General features: G+C 50.6%; 1 protein-coding gene across 1 annotated transcript; it reads right to left on the reverse strand.

The window, feature by feature from the left end:
- Nucleotides 1-2,135: 2,135 nt before the first annotated feature.
- LOC140112234 (receptor-type tyrosine-protein phosphatase F-like) lies at nt 2,136-6,115 on the reverse strand. Its single transcript, XM_072132441.1, has 3 exons — nt 6,058-6,115; nt 3,059-3,204; nt 2,136-2,342 (listed from the first exon to the last, which is right to left on the reverse strand). The coding sequence occupies exons 1-3, from the start codon at nt 6,113-6,115 to the stop codon at nt 2,151-2,153; spliced, it is 396 nt and encodes a 131-aa protein (XP_071988542.1). The 3' UTR covers nt 2,136-2,150.
- Nucleotides 6,116-16,970: the final 10,855 nt, after the last annotated feature.

Consider the following 16,970-nt stretch of genomic DNA (forward strand, 5'->3'; position numbering starts at 1 on the left):
CATCTAGGACCAGTGATACAAGGTTATCTGTGTATTATATACAGCGGCTCCTCCATCCAGGACCAGTGATACAAGGTTATCTGGGTATTATATACAGCGGCTCCTCCATCCAGGACCAGTGATACAAGGTTATCTGTGTATTATATACAGCGGCTCCTCCATCCAGGACCAGTGATACAAGGTTATCTGTGTATTATATACAGCGGCTCCTCCATCCAGGACCAGTAATACAAGGTTATCTGTGTATTATACACAGCGGCTCCTCCATCTAGGACCAGTGATACAAGGTTATCTGTGTATTATATACAGCGGCTCCTCCATCTCGGACCAGTGATACAAGGTTATCTGTGTATTATATACAGCAGCTCCTCCATCTCGGACCAGTGATACAAGGTTATCCGTGTATTATATACAGCGGCTCCTCCATCCAGGACCAGTGATACAAGGTTATCCGTGTATTATATACAGCGGCTCCTCCATCCAGGACCAGTGATACAAGGTTATCCGTGTATTATATACAGCGGCTCCTCCATCTAGGACCAGTGATACAAGGTTATCCGTGTATTATATACAGCGGCTCCTCCATCCAGGACCAGTGATACAAGGTTATCTGTGTATTATATACAGCGGCTCCTCCATCCAGGACCAGTGATACAAGGTTATCTGTGTATTATATACAGCGGCTCCTCCATCTCGGACCAGTGATACAAGGTTATCTGTGTATTATATACAGCGGCTCCTCCATCCAGGACCAGTGATACAAGGTTATCCGTGTATTATATACAGCGGCTCCTCCATCTAGGACCAGTGATACAAGGTTATCCGTGTATTATATACAGCGGCTCCTCCATCCAGGACCAGTGATACAAGGTTATCTGTGTATTATATACAGCGGCTCCTCCATCCAGGACCAGTGATACAAGGTTATCTGTGTATTATATACAGCGGCTCCTCCATCTCGGACCAGTGATACAAGGTTATCTGTGTATTATATACAGCGGCTCCTCCATCCAGGACCAGTGATACAAGGTTATCTGTGTATTATATACAGCGGCTCCTCCATCCAGGACCAGTGATACAAGGTTATCTGTGTATTATATACAGCGGCTCCTCCATCCAGGACCAGTGATACAAGGTTATCTGTGTATTATATACAGCGGCTCCTCCATCCAGGACCAGTAATACAAGGTTATCTGTGTATTATATACAGCGGCTCCTCCATCTCGGACCAGTGATACAAGGTTATCTGTGTATTATATACAGCGGCTCCTCCATCCAGGACCAGTGATACAAGGTTATCTGTGTATTATATACAGCGGCTCCTCCATCCAGGACCAGTGATACAAGGTTATCTGTGTATTATATACAGCGGCTCCTCCATCCAGGACCAGTGATACAAGGTTATCTGTGTATTATATACAGCGGCTCCTCCATCTCGGACCAGTGATACAAGGTTATCTGTGTATTATATACAGCGGCTCCTCCATCCAGGACCAGTGATACAAGGTTATCTGTGTATTATATACAGCGGCTCCTCCATCCAGGACCAGTGATACAAGGTTATCTGTGTATTATATACAGCGGCTCCTCCATCCAGGACCAGTGATACAAGGTTATCTGTGTATTATATACAGCGGCTCCTCCATCCAGGACCAGTGATACAAGGTTATCTGTGTATTATATACAGCGGCTCCTCCATCCAGGACCAGTGATACAAGGTTATCTGTGTATTATATACAGCGGCTCCTCCATCCAGGACCAGTGATACAAGGTTATCTGTGTATTATATACAGCGGCTCCTCCATCCAGGACCAGTGATACAAATTTAGCAACCGCAGGTTCTTGGCCCGATGCATGAAGTTCATGAAAAGCTTTGCCTTTCCTGCTCATGTCGGAGATGATCCTAGATCTCTGTAGGACAGGACTTTATATCATTGCTTCTACTTATAATGTAGTTTGCACAGAGATAATCCTAAACCATACACCAAGCAGCAGACTCCACAGGAGCCTCTATGGGATATGTGGATACGTAGTTTAATAGCAAAAACCCAGAAAGACTCCATGAACGTCAATGCACCATTTGGTTCTGAGCATGAACAGAGGCCGCAATGTGCAAGCAGAGCCCATAGCGGATTCATCTGATGATGATGTTATATTATATACACCATCAGCTTCATATAACACCACAGCGGCCACTTACCTTCTAGGACGGTCAGTTTGGCGTTGCTGTTGATTTCTCCCACGCTGTTGGTTGCTGTACACTCGTATATTGCTTCGTCCCTGTGAACCCGCAGGGGCTGTATCCGAAGAACGGACCCCGATCCATCATCAAACTCAATAACCTAAAGAACAGATGAGTCTGAATCAGATGCTAGGACATCATCATCTTCGGTGCAGTACCTCTGCTTACCAAAGGTGGCAGCAAATGTTTTTTTTGTGCAATTCTAATTTAGTTTGGAGCTTTAGAAACAGATAGAAAGTATCAGAAGTGCAATGTACACATATCTATCAATCATGTCAGACTATTGAATGGCCACTCAGCAATAAGGGTGGGGCTTGGTGAAAAGGGGTGGGGCTTACAGGGCAACTCTTGTGAACCGAGTACAAAGGTGTCTGACACTGAGTATCCGCTACTGTGGTGTCCGTGATTATTAGACAGGATTGTATCTAATATGGCTACAATGTAGACATATGTGACAGATCCCTTTAAGCAGGACCTCTTATAGTGCAGGAGCTTCCATGGCAATCAGTAAATAGCAGTGAATATTGGGTGAGGCCCAGACTGCAGAGAATGAGACAAAGCTGGCGAGGCGGGTGCCCGGGCATCTGATACAAAGGAGTAATTCCTCTCCTCGGCTCCATCTTCCCTTTCATTCCATAATACCGGATGATACAATTATTTCCCTTCTCTGCGGCTGGAACAATTCTCATTTTATGTGAAGAAAACCCATTTGCTTATCAGCTGCAGCGAGAGATGAGAGTGACCCGTCCTCATTGCAGCATCAATGGCCCCATCTGGACTGAGCGAGGGTCCGCACCGGGGGTCACTGGCACTTACCTCGAAGCGCTGGGAGCTGACTTTTTTGCCCTTCTTCATCCAGGTGATTCTTGGCTTCGGATCCCCTGTGGCCTGGCAGACGAAGGAGGCGACGCCACCCGATATTCCAATCTGGTCATCCGGCTTCCGGATAAAGACTGGCTCACCTGCGGAGGGACAAGACATAATGGAGTTAGGCACCGCAGGGCGACTGTCACCCCAATTACATGGGCACCACAGGGCGACTGTCACCCCATTTACATGGGCACTGCAGGGCAACAGTCACCCCATTTACATGGGCACTGCAGGGTGAGTGTCACCTCATTTACATGGGCACGGTAGGGCGACTGTCACCCCATTTACATGGGCACTGCAGGGTGAGTGTCACCTCATTTACATGGGCACGGTAGGGTGACTGTCTCCCCTGGGCGCCATGGACACTGTATATAAGATAACCGTGGGCCGCTCAGCTCTGTAATAGGCACAGATAACACATCGTCGCCAACATGTGCACACGGATGGAGCGTAATAAGTCTGTAAATCAGAGGCACCAGCTGTCTGATGGGAAGCCGGGCCACACATACACAGCTCCTGGCCACCACACTATGTAATGCAGAGTGCCAAGCTACTGCTCTGTGTTATCAGCCAGCCTGACATTACTGAGCTCCTGCAGCCTCTGTAGTTGGTATCATCTCCTCCTGCAGAGGCTCCATGAGGACACATCAGCTCTCGATACCTTGTTCTGTCGTCTCATCTGACCTCTCCGCTCTCACACCTCCACAGTCTAACGTTCCCTTAAGAACAATTTGTTCTCATTCTCGGAAAACATCACCTTCTGTCCACGGCCTCAAGTATCTGCAGCGTTAATGGTCACAGACTAACACCTACTAATAAGTGCGATCTATAAGCATCTGCCTATTGCATTGTACATGTGGGGGGTCATTCTGCAGAACCCCAATATTTGTAAGGTGCAGGAGCAATGCTCCCACTGAGGCCTCCTGCTGGCCAGACGGCTGCACTGAGGGCTAAGGGGGTTATCAGACGTGTCCAGGTGCAGACAGTGATACATCTATTACATCCCAATGCACCTATAGCCCTCCTCTGCCAACCTATGGACCAAGCATCAGAGCTGCATACACTAAACGGCCACGTATATGTCATCCTACTTATATCTTCTATTCTGGATCCAGACTTTACAGAACTTCATAATAAGCGCAAGGATCCGAGGTGAGAAATCACACCAATTAACCCCCGGGATAAGGTCTGGAGAACGGCTCCGGCTCTGGACTGACTTCTACTAATAAAGGCCTTGGGTTTTTTGTGATAATTAGACTTCCCAGATAAATATAATCTATGGGAACAAAATTTCGAAAACCAAAAAAATGTTAAAAAATGACAGTATTTGCTCATTTCTACGTAGGAACCACTTCAAGGGAATTTCTAGTCTTTAAGAAAGGATGACCCCTGTGACCAATGACCCCACAGGCGACGTCCCTTCCGCTATGGACACCTGACTGTCACATGACACAGGGGGTGGGGCCGGGTCACCTGGTAAATATGTATCACACAAGGGCCACAATCTGCTATAATGTAGAGACTGATGATTCTCTTTGCATTGTGTGAATTCGAGATGATCCGGAGGTGCGTGAAGTGACGGCACCAGAAACAAATGGAGGAAGGATCCGGTGACAGCGGAGACATTGATGTCTACAGAGCAATGAACCGGGAATAGACAGAGGTGAGCGGCTCCATGTTATCGGCGCTGGGATTGAATCCTGAGTGCTGTCCCGGCCCGTCACGCTCACGCACCAGGTGGCGGCACAGTTAATGGATTTACAAGGTGAAGGAAGCTGCGATCTGTCAGTCAATATCACTGCAAAAGTATCAATAGAGGATCTGTCAAGCTGTGATAAAAGTATTGATCCGCGGAGTCATGGGGGGCGCCGAACCTCTAATCCTCTCTGTGCCGCACATATACAGGAGGAGGCTCACACATTATCTCATCATCAGGCTTAGTGTAAGCGTCATATAGGAACAGAGGGGCGACTAACCCTGCACCCCGATAATAATGTACAAGTCTACAGTCATCCCTCCGTGTACTAACAAAATGCTGATCCAAACAGAACAAACCGAGCTGCAGCATAAAGCAAAGGCGAAGGACCCCTGAGCCGGAGACTGATCACAGACCAGACAAGTCATTGATCATAGTCATTAAGATCGACATTTTCATTTCTTAGGAGAAATTAGGTTTTTTTTATGATCATGACAAACGTTTATACATAATCATAGTGAAACGAGGCGTCGGACGGGTCCTGCACGGTATCTAACCCAATAACGGACCACAGATTGGAGGCTTTGAGGGTCCATTTCTCTGATCCGGGATACCGGAGCTGCGGTACCTGATCCTCGCACTGCAGACAGTGGAGACTTGGCCCGGGCTCCCTGCGATCGCTGGTAACTATATTACAAGTCACTTTGTGTAAATTGGAAGCCTATGAATGAGCTCCATAAAGTGCATTACACACAATATTGGTTGTTGTTGTGTATGAACATGGATCCTCCGTATCAGATCCATCCATTCTGCCGCTCATTATTCCATTAGACTGATGAACTGGCAGCGCACCAAGACACGTCAAGGGCGAAGATCCAGACAAATCCCCCCTCCACCTTCCTGAACCAGGGTCCTCGGGGGTTAAGAGGCCCTGACAAGCAGATGGAAGCCTGGAGGTGGCCACTTCAGTGTTAATGGAGCCCATGAATAATAGATCATGGTAAAGTAGCGGAGCGACTGCTGTAGGGGAAGGAGAGAGACGCTGCCTGGTTAATAGCTTATAAACTGCGGAGGTGAGTGGGGACGGAGGACGCCAGATAATGGGAAGTTTCTGGAGGGAAACGGGCGAGAATCGGAGCTTTGTAGGGAATTCTCCATAATGGGAATGTCTCCCCCTGCTAATGGCGGCGTCATGGACACTTCACCAGGGAATTGTATCACACGGAGACACATGAATGCAACTTTTCACATTGTTTCACTTTCTGCTCAGTCTTGTTACAATATGTTTCTTGGATGATGACAACCATTACCGACCCATTTACTCCAGGGGTTGTCACGTTTAAGCATCAGTTTTTGACCCGTTTTAATGAAGATAATTGGTAAAACTGGTCAAAAACAGATGCGTTTTTTAATGGACTGCTTAAAAACGGATTCAAAACGCCACATGTGCCGCCGGCCTTAAAGGGGAAACATAAATCAGAACCGCATGTAACGACGGCCGGAGTGAGGAGCTCCCAGATATTCCAGGAACAACAATGTGACAATGGAGGATGGATCCAGTCTGATCTGTAACCTAATCCGCTTTCCTCTAGAGCCCAATCTACATCTTGTCAGAACCGTCCATCTGCCATAGATATCCATAGGGCGACGTTCATCTACAAGGGCATCTGCTGGGCTCCTATACATCCATCATAGGCTGCACGGGCACATATAATGCACAGCCTATATATAACATAGGAACCTGATGGAAGATGTAGCGTACGCCAGGAATATAATATCTTCCTGATATATAATGTGAACAGAGCCAAATGAGTGAGACATGGAGCAGGTCCATGGAGACAGGAATGTGCGGGGCCCCTGTGTAACATGTACATTGTGTAGCACTGGGCTCTTTCTATCGGACCCTCCCCGATTCCCGCAGCTGGTGGAGTAGCCCATGTAGGTAAATCCGCTGGCGGTGCCCAGTCCCCTGTAGGTGTCTTTGTGCAGATCCTCATCCCCCGCAGCAGGCAGAACCTTATCAGAACAGGAGCTAATAGGGAAGATGCGACATTTAACCTACAGAGAGATTTTCTGCTGCGAGTTCCAATTTACATTAATGAGTGTTTTCTTCCGTAGATCTCCAAATAACAGAACTATTACCGCCGCCGCCTGCACCGGGGCCACGCACTAATCCTAATGGCAGTTAATGGTACAGATAATGAGCGCCATCAAGACTCACAGCTGATTGGCTGCCGGGGTGCGTCTGCCTGGAGGGTCGCTCTGCGGGCTCTGCCGCCTGAATAGAGGGATCGCTGGAAGGGAACACAATGTAATGGGAATTTACCTGCAAAAGTTTACAAGAAAACGGAGGCGACTGCAACGTATCCTGAGACGACCCGGGAAACATACAGCTCCGAGTGTAATGTGCTGTCACTGGAGAGATGTATAATCAGAACCCTGTGTGTGTTATTAGTAGCAGCAGTACTGTGATACATGGATTTATATTCCAGGATTGTAGCTTTCCCAAGTGCACTGGGAATGCGTCCTCACACTGCTGTGCTCTATGCTCTCTGCAGCCAGTGTTATGAACTGTCCCTGTAGAGATGTGTAGTCAAAACCTTGTGTATGCTGTTAGTAGCAGCAGGACTGTGATATATGGATATATATATTCCAGGATTGAAGCTTCTCCAAATGCACGTCCCATGTCCTCACACTGCTGTGCTCTTCTTTTTCAGCATTGAGCTCCCCCACCACTCATCCTCTCCTATCGTAGTGAAGGCTTCTGGATGAATGCTACAGCAGTCACTTAGTAGCAGCAGGGCTGTTATATATGGATTGAAGTTTCTCCGAGTGCATGTCCCATGTCCTCACACTGCTGTGCTCCTCTTTTTCAGCATTGAGCTCCCCACCATCCTTTCTCTCCTCTCTTAGTGAAGGCTTCTGGATGAATGCTACAGCAGTCACTTAGTAGCAGCAGGGCTGTGAAGCCGCTTAAAGAGGGCTGAGAGCACAGCAGTGTGAGGACACTTTGAGAAGCTTCAATGGAATATGATGACCCTATGTGTTCCCTATATTATATATAAGCTTGGGTTCTGGTGCCTTTCTCTTTGTAGATCCTGTGCTCGGATGAGCACTCCGGGTGTCTGCGTCCCGGGCAGATAATGAAACCTGAATCATCACCCAGAAATACTCAGCGATTGAAGTGATTTCTTTCGTCTCAGTGGTGACCGCAGCCTTATCCGGTGATCCCTCCTGTCATCCCTGCTGTCACATGAGGCGGTAATGTCACCGCGCTGCGATAACGGAGAGACGAGGAGAATGGGGAAGTGCTGACGGCAGCAGCGACCCTGCGCTCCTAACCTCTCTCTTAGAGCTGTCGTAACTTCACCGCCTGTCAGGAACAAGGATGGCCATTTCACAGAGGGTGACGCGGCCGCCGGAGCCTTGGGAGAGAAATATTTAAGACGAGCCGCATCCTGCTGAGCCCAGGGAGAGAAAACTTATTTAAGGCTCAGACCGCTAATAAATTCTGATGCAGGTTTATTCTTATGTGCCGACAGCCGGATGCACCCCAGTGCGAATATCTATCCATGGGAGGCCGCGAGCAATCTCCTGCGTCGCTGCAGCTATCCACATACAGAGGGGCTACGCTCCACATACAGATGGGCTACGCTCCACATACAGAGGGGCTACGCTCCACATACAGAGGGGCTACGCTCCACATACAGAGGGGCTACGCTCCACATACAGAGGGGCTACGCTCCACATACAGAGGGGCTACGCTCCACATACAGAGGGGCTACGCTCCACATACAGAGGGGCTACGCTCCACATACAGAGGGGCTACGCTCCACATACAGAGGGGCTACTCTCCACATACAGAGGGGCTACTCTCCACATACAGAGGGGCTACTCTCCACATACAGAGGGGCTACACTCCACATACAGAGGGGCTACGCTCCACATACAGAGGGGCTACGCTCCACATACCGAGGGGCTACGCTCCACATACAGAGGGGCTACGCTCCACATACAGAGGGGCTACGCTCCACATACAGAGGGGCTACGCTCCACATACAGAGGGGCTACGCTCCACATACAGAGGGGCTACGCTCCACATACAGAGGGGCTACTCTCCACATACAGAGGGGCTACTCTCCACATACAGAGGGGCTACTCTCCACATACAGAGGGGCTACACTCCACATACAGAGGGGCTACGCTCCACATACAGAGGGGCTACGCTCCACATACCGAGGGGCTACGCTCCACATACCGAGGGGCTACGCTCCACATACCGAGGGGCTACGCTCCACATACAGAGGGGCTACGCTCCACATACAGAGGGGCTACGCTCCACATACAGAGGGGCTACGCTCCACATACAGAGGGGCTACACTCCACATACAGAGGGGCTACACTCCACATACAGAGGGGCTACACTCCACATACCGAGGGGCTACGCTCCACATACAGAGGGGCTACGCTCCATATACAGAGGGGCTATGCTCCATATACAGAGGGGCTATGCTCCATATACAGAGGGGCTATGCTCCACATACAGAGGGGCTATGCTCCATATAGAGAGGGGCTATGCTCCATATACAGAGGGGCTATGCTCCATATACAGAGGGGCTATGCTACCACCTACAGAGGGGCTATACTCCACATACAGAGGGGCTATACTCCACCTACAGAGGGGCTATGCTCCACATACAGAGGGCCTATGCTCCACATACAGAGGGGCTATGCTCCACATACAGAGGGGCTATACTCCACATACAGAGGGGCTATACTACCACCTACAGAGGGGCTATGCTACCACCTGCATAGCTGGGGCGGTTCTTCCTTATCAGTCTGCAGAGTGTATGAGGCCAGAACAGGCCCAACCATCTATTCTGTGTATTGCAGTACATGCCGGGGCCTGCAGACCATTGCCACACGATGGCCAGTAATTGTTTGATTGATGAGTCCATTTTCACAGACTTTATGCAGAGTATTGAAAAAACCTGTCCCTGCCGTCTGCAGAGCATTGCACAGCCTTGTCCTCAGGACATCTGGACAGTATAGTAATTTAGATCCCCCTCATCCCCGCAGAGCATTACAATGCAGAGTCCTACTACTCTGTATTACTGACCTCTGCAGAGCATTGCATCCTGTGCTCTCTCATTGACCCCAGTGTAGCAGCACAGCCTCCTACTCCCCTCTGCCTGTGCACCCTCTGCAGTCTCCACAGACCCAGAAGAAGAGAGTAACACAGAACTGCCAGGAATTCAGACCCAAAAATGGTTCAGAACAGCCGAAATCTGTAAATAAATGAACACAAAGCGATATTCTGGCGCGATATTCTGCCATCTGCGGTGGAAAGTGTCCAGGAGCGGCTGTGCACACACATTCAGGGGGACAGTCCATGTGACGGGGGTCGCACCTGCACTCTCGGGGGGATGGGATTGTATTGTAGCCTCCTGTCATCATCTCGTTATTGGCTCCGGATAATAACGTGCAGGGGGGGCAGGGGGGGGGGGGGATGTTTGCAGATTATGGGGATTTCTAATCCGCTTTAGTTTGTGATACCCGTGTTATATCCGTAATCCGCTAAATCGGATGTCTGAGCTGTAAGTGTGCGGCAGGACGCGGAGACACATGGGATCAATCATCAGGAAGCCATTGTCACCGATGTATCAGATTTATTAGGAGTGGAACTTCATCTGGATGGGACGGCACCGAATATGTGACCCATCTAATTGCCTCCAGGTGGGGGGTCTACAAGGTCCAGATGCCCCCAAAGTGATAACACATTCATAGGAGCAGAATCAGAACCGGCAGGAGAATTGATGTCTGCAGGCAAATTCAGAAAATCGGCTGATTTGCATGTCCATAAAATATGAAATATGCTGCATTTACTGGAAGGAACAATCATCCTGGAGCTGAGGTCACAGTCTAATGTGTTATTCCTTCCCTTTAGTGGTAACAAGAAGTGCAAGCACAAAGCTCCTCAATGCTGCATGAACTGAGCCTGCTGCAGAGCGTGCAAGACCAAGCCCGCAGCAGAGCGTATGAGACCGAGCCGGCAGCAGGGCGTATGACTAGAAGCCCACTGCAGAGTGCAGGAAACTGAGCCTGCTGCAGAGCGTATGACTCCAAGCCCGCTGCAGAGCGTATGACGCCAAGCCCGCTGCAGATCGTATGACTCCAAGCCCGTTGCAGAGCTCATGATACTGAGCCTGCTGCAGAGTGCAGGAAATTGAGCCTGCTGCAGAGCGGATAACACCGAGCCTGCTGCAGAACGTATGACATCGAGCCTGCTGCAGAACGTATGACATCGAGCCTGCTGCAGAACGTATGACACCGAGCCTGCTGCAGAGCGTGTAACACCGAGCCTGCTGCAGAACGTATGACACCGAGCCTGCTGCAGAACGTATGACACCGAGCCTGCTGCAGAACGTATGACACCGAGCCTGCTGCAGAACGTATGACACCGAGCCTGCTGCAGAACGTATGACACCGAGCCTGCTGCAGAGCGTGTAACACCGAGCCTGCTGCAGAACGTATGACACCGAGCCTGCTGCAGAACGTATGACACCGAGCCTGCTGCAGAACGTATGACACCGAGCCTGCTGCAGAACGTATGACACCGAGCCTGCTGCAGAACGTATGACACCGAGCCTGCTGCAGAACGTATGACACCGAGCCTGCTGCAGAACGTATGACACCGAGCCTGCTGCAGAACGTATGACACCGAGCCTGCTGCAGAACGTATGACACCGAGCCTGCTGCAGAACGTATGACACCGAGCCTGCTGCAGAACGTATGTCACCGAGCCTGCTGCAGAACGTATGACACCGAGCCTGCTGCAGAACGTATGACACCGAGCCTGCTGCAGAACGTATGACACCGAGCCTGCTGCAGAACGTATGACACCGAACCTGCTGCAGAACGTATGACACTGAGCCTGCTGCAGAACGTATGACACCGAGCCTGCTGCAGAACGTATGACACCGAGCCTGCTGCAGAACGTATGACACCGAGCCTGCTGCAGAACGTATGACACCGAGCCTGCTGCAGAACGTATGACACCGAGCCTGCTGCAGAACGTATGTCACCGAGCCTGCTGCAGAACGTATGACACCGAGCCTGCTGCAGAACGTATGACACCGAGCCTGCTGCAGAACGTATGACACCGAGCCTGCTGCAGAACGTATGACACCAAGCCTGCTGCAGAACGTATGACACCAAGCCTGCTGCAGAACGTATGACACCGAACCTGCTGCAGAACGTATGACACCGAACCTGCTGCAGAACGTATGACACCGAGCCTGCTGCAGAACGTATGACACCGAGCCTGCTGCAGAACGTATGACATCGAGCCTGCTGCAAAACGTATGACACCGAGCCTGCTGCAGAACGTATGACACCGAGCCTGCTGCAGAACGTATGACACCGAGCCTGCTGCAGGACGTATGACACCGGGCCTGCTGCAGAACGTATGACACCGAGCCTGCTGCAGAACGTATGACACTGAGCCTGCTGCAGAACGTATGACACTGAGCCTGCTGCAGAACGTATGACACTGAGCCTGCTGCAGAACGTATGACACCGGGCCTGCTGCAGAACGTATGACACTGAGCCTGCTGCAGAACGTATGACACTGAGCCTGCTGCAGAACGTATGACACTGAGCCTGCTGCAGAACGTATGACACTGAGCCTGCTGCAGAACGTATGACATCGAGCCTGCTGCAAAACGTATGACACCGAGCCTGCTGCAGAACGTATGAAACTGAGCCTGCTGCAGAGCGGATGACACTGAGCCTGCTGCAGAACGTATGACACCGAGCCTGCTGCAGAACGTATGACACTGAGCCTGCTGCAGAACGTATGACACTGAGCCTGCTGCAGAACGTATGACACCGAGCCCGCTGCAGAACGTATGACACCGAGCCTGCTGCAGAACGTATGACACCGGGCCTGCTGCAGAACGTATGACACTGAGCCTGCTGCAGAACGTATGACACTGAGCCTGCTGCAGAACGTATGACACTGAGCCTGCTGCAGAACGTATGACACTGAGCCTGCTGCAGAACGTATGACACTGAGCCTGCTGCAGAACGTATGACACTGAGCCTGCTGCATAGCGTATGACACTGAGCCTGCTGCAGAACGTATGAAACTGAGCCTGCTGCAGAGCGGATGACACTGAGCCTGCTGCAGAGCGGAAAACACTGAGCCTGCTGCAGAGCGGATGACACTGAGCCTGCTGCAGAGCGGATGACACTGAGCCTGCTGCATAGCGTATGACACTGAGCCTGCTGCAGAGCGGATGACACTGAGCCCGCTGCAGAGCTTATGTCGCCGAGGCTGCTGCAAAGAATATGACACCCAATAACACGCAATAACAAAGTGTCCTCACCAATAACACAGCGGCTTCATCGATAACACATGATAACACGCCATCCGCGGCAATAACACGCGATGACACAGCGTCCTCGCCAAAAACATGCAATAACACGGCGTCCACGTTGATGAAGGACACAAATCTTTCAGAGATAATCCCTGGTCAATCACCAAAAGCATTTTCAACAATCATTCTCCCAGAAAGGCGATTGTCCTCGGCGTTCATCGATGCCGCTCACAGAGGAAATTTTCGAGAGGTCAAATGACACAATCGCCATTCTGTGCACGAAGATACCGGGCCCCATTACCGGCAAATCAAAGTCCACATTCACAGGAGACTGATTCAGGATGAAAGCGATGGCTCTCCCCAGGACGGAGCGGCCGCTGACCTTCTTATTAGCGCATTCTTAAGGTGGCGCATCATCTACTAATTGGCCTCCAGAAGAAAAAAATACTGCACAATGCCGCCCGTTATCTGTAATTAATCCGTAAAAGGGAACGGTAAAATATTTACTGATTGGGAAATTGGAAATAGGTGGAGGAACAGAGAAGAGGCGATAACATCTTTCATCGTCTTCCCTCCATATAAAACGTGAGCGCATTCAATCACGGCCGTGCAGGACGCCATCGCCGCTACGAACAATGCCGTGAAATAAGCATCTCTTCGCTCCGGCACCGGGAACGCTGATTTGTTTTGTAGACGATGTCTGCGGCCCCCCATCTCCCATCATTCTCCGCTCGGGAAACTTGCAATGTTACTTAGTGCAAAAGACATTTATGTAAATCAATGAAGACGAGGCGTAAGAGCGAAGATGGAGGAGTGATGAAGCGCTCACAGCGCCCGTAGCCATGGAGACACCTCCATCAAGATCTCAAGACCCAACTTTAGGAAAAGAATCAAATCGCTGCATAAGATACGATGGCGTAAAAGTGTATTAAATATGGCAATTTACGGTGAAGAGATCACAAGACGCGGTTTTAGCAGCGAGGACGTGTAAAAGGCGCCAAGACTGAGCCTCTGCACATCGATCAATGTCACGGGGTCCAGGGAACAGCAGGGTGAGGACGCCCCGATACTGGATGAATCTATGACCCCAATTACTGACACATAGATGTGTGTAATTACTAGTAACCTGGTAACTTAATTACCTCAATACAGAAATAGTGCACAAAAAGAGGAGTGAACTTCTTAACGTCTCCCACACATCCAAGTATGGTCCATGGATGGATCCAGTATTCCCCAATACACTGGGGGTTACATCCCTGTGACCCCTCCAAGATATCGCTCCACTATATAACTATAACACAAATCATAGCCAGTTGTAAACAGAGCCCAAGGAAGACCTCTACTTGATCGATTGCTATTGGTCGTGCCATGGGGTGGACAGGTACATGCACCCTCTCCCAGGTGCTCACTCTAAGGTCTAGGCCACACTACGACTTTCTGTGAATTTGCCTGGTGCCCTACATATGCAACACCCCTGCCAATGCAATGGTTAATGGGGGGTTACGAAACTCAAATCCCTCTCTATGCAAAAGGTTTCTCTGTGAGGCCTCCCAGTGTGGAAACATGGTAATGCAGCTGTAAGTCTCTACCTGTGAATTAAATGTTAACCAATCAGATGTTCGGTATAATTGTAATGTCAGGAGCAAGCTGGTTGGATAATGAGCTGCTCGTTGCTGTAAAGTTTGAGGTCGTCATCTTCTAGGTCTTTGGTTACATGGCTTTAAGGAAGCAGAGGTTTCTGCTGCCCTGACACCTTGGCCTGACAGGAGATCAGGCCCAAAGCAGAGCTCCACCATTACGATTCTGTTCCAACTCTGCTGCTGAAGCAACTCTCCTCCCCTAGCCTGAAGGCCGTGCGAATATCTTCCTGAGAACCAAAGCTCCAACCAACACGCCCTACCCAGCTGAAGTTTGCTGCTGTTGTGGCCATTGCCCGGTTCCAATAATGGACTGTGAGTTATGCTTTACCAACGTACCTCTGAGTAATAACAAGAAAACCATCCTCCCGCTCGCAATCCTCCTTGATAATTGCTCCCAGCCGAGCACGGTCCTCCCCGCAGTGAGGGCTGTATAGCATCCAACAAAAGACTTTTGCTCCAACTCACGGGAAACTTCAATTAATCATGATAAAGGGCACTACAACTGCCTGAAAGAGTTGACACTACAATACTGCAATACCTAACCCTGACTACAGTCTGTAGGGTCACCTTCTGATGGTCTCCCTTCTGTCTCTTACTTTGATGCTGTGGATTCCACTACCAGGAGAATCACATCACATTGGGGCAGATTTACGTACCCGGGGCAGATTTACGTACCCGGTCCAGTCGCGATCCAGCGGCGCGTTCTCCGGCGCCGATTCGGGTCTGCCGGGATTCACTAAGGTCATGCGCCCGATATCCAGTAGGTGTCGCTGCTGCGCTGAAGTCCGTCACAGTTCACCTCCTGCGTCTCAATGTATGTGTCCCCGATTTCTGTCGCGTGAAAGCTGGCGGCGATGCACCACAATCCGATTGCGTGCGCCAAAATCCCGGGGCAATTTGACGCAAATTGGAAAAATTCGGGTAACCCGACGAAAATGCGCGATTCGGACCCTTAGTAAATGAGCCCCATTGTCTCTAGATAACCAGGTTTTCCATCTACACGGTGGTGGAGGTAGATGCTCCCCAGGTTTTCCCTCTACACGGTGGTGGAGGTAGATGCTCCCCAGGTTTTCCATCTACACGGTGGTGGAGGTAGATGCTCCCCAGGGTGTCCATCTACACGGTGGGGGAGGTAGATGCTCCCCAGGGTGTCCATCTACACGGTGGGGGAGGTAGATGCTCCCCAGGGTGTCCATCTACACGGTGGGGGAGGTAGATGCTCCCCAGGGTGTCCATCTACACGGTGGTGGAGGTAGATGCTCCCCAGGGTGTCCATCTACACGGTGGGGGAGGTAGATGCTCCCCAGGTTGTCCATCTACACGGTGGTGGAGGTAGATGCTCCCCAGGTTTTCCATCTACACGGTGGTGGAGGTAGATGCTCCCCAGGTTTTCCATCTACACGGTGGTGGAGGTAGATGCTCCCCAGGGTGTCCATCTACACGGTGGTGGAGGTAGATGCTCCCCAGGGTGTCCATCTACACGGTGGTGGAGGTAGATGCTCCCCAGGGTGTCCATCTACACGGTGGTGGAGGTAGATGCTCCCCAGGGTGTCCATCTACACGGTGGTGGAGGTAGATGCTCCCCAGGTTTCCCCTCTACACGGTGGTGGAGGTAGATGCTCCCCAGGTTGTCCATCTACACGGTGGTGGAGGTAGATGCTCCCCAGGTTGTCCATCTACACGGTGGTGGAGGTAGATGCTCCCCAGGTTGTCCATCTACACGGTGGTGGAGGTAGATGCTCCCCAGGTTTCCCCTCTACACGGTGGTGGAGGTAGATGCTCCCCAGGTTTCCTCTCTACACGGTGGTGGAGGTAGATGCTCCCCAGGTTTCCTCTCTACACGGTGGTGGAGGTAGATGCTCCCCAGGTTTCCTCTCTACACGGTGGTGGAGGTAGAAGATCCCCAGGGTTTCCCTCTGAATGGTGTTGTGGTAGATATTCCCGGGTAAACGCCTTGCGGTGACAGATGTCTATGTGTAACGTCTACATGTGACAGATGAGGATTGTGTCTGCAGCAGGGAATTCCATATGTCATCAGCACTTGTACTTATGGATGACAAAGATCCAATATGGCAGCTATCAGACACCCCCCCTCCTGTCAGGAGCCCCCGCAGCTTTAATGCCCCTCTTTGTGGCGCACG

Source organism: Engystomops pustulosus, unplaced genomic scaffold, assembly GCF_040894005.1.
Source record: "Engystomops pustulosus unplaced genomic scaffold, aEngPut4.maternal MAT_SCAFFOLD_653, whole genome shotgun sequence".
In the NCBI taxonomy this organism is placed as follows: domain Eukaryota; kingdom Metazoa; phylum Chordata; class Amphibia; order Anura; family Leptodactylidae; genus Engystomops; species Engystomops pustulosus.

Bases quoted from the DNA above. Each gene is read 5' to 3' on its own strand.
- LOC140112234 (XM_072132441.1), bottom strand. From the start codon at position 6,115: ATGGTTGTCATCATCCAAGAAACATATTGTAACAAGACTGAGCAGAAA. The intron at 3,205-6,057 runs GTGAAAAGTTGC...GTCCCTCCGCAG, and splicing joins TGAGCAGAAAGTGAAACAAT to GTGAGCCAGTCTTTATCCGG. The intron at 2,343-3,058 runs GTAAGTGCCAGT...TCTGTTCTTTAG, and splicing joins TCAGCTCCCAGCGCTTCGAG to GTTATTGAGTTTGATGATGG.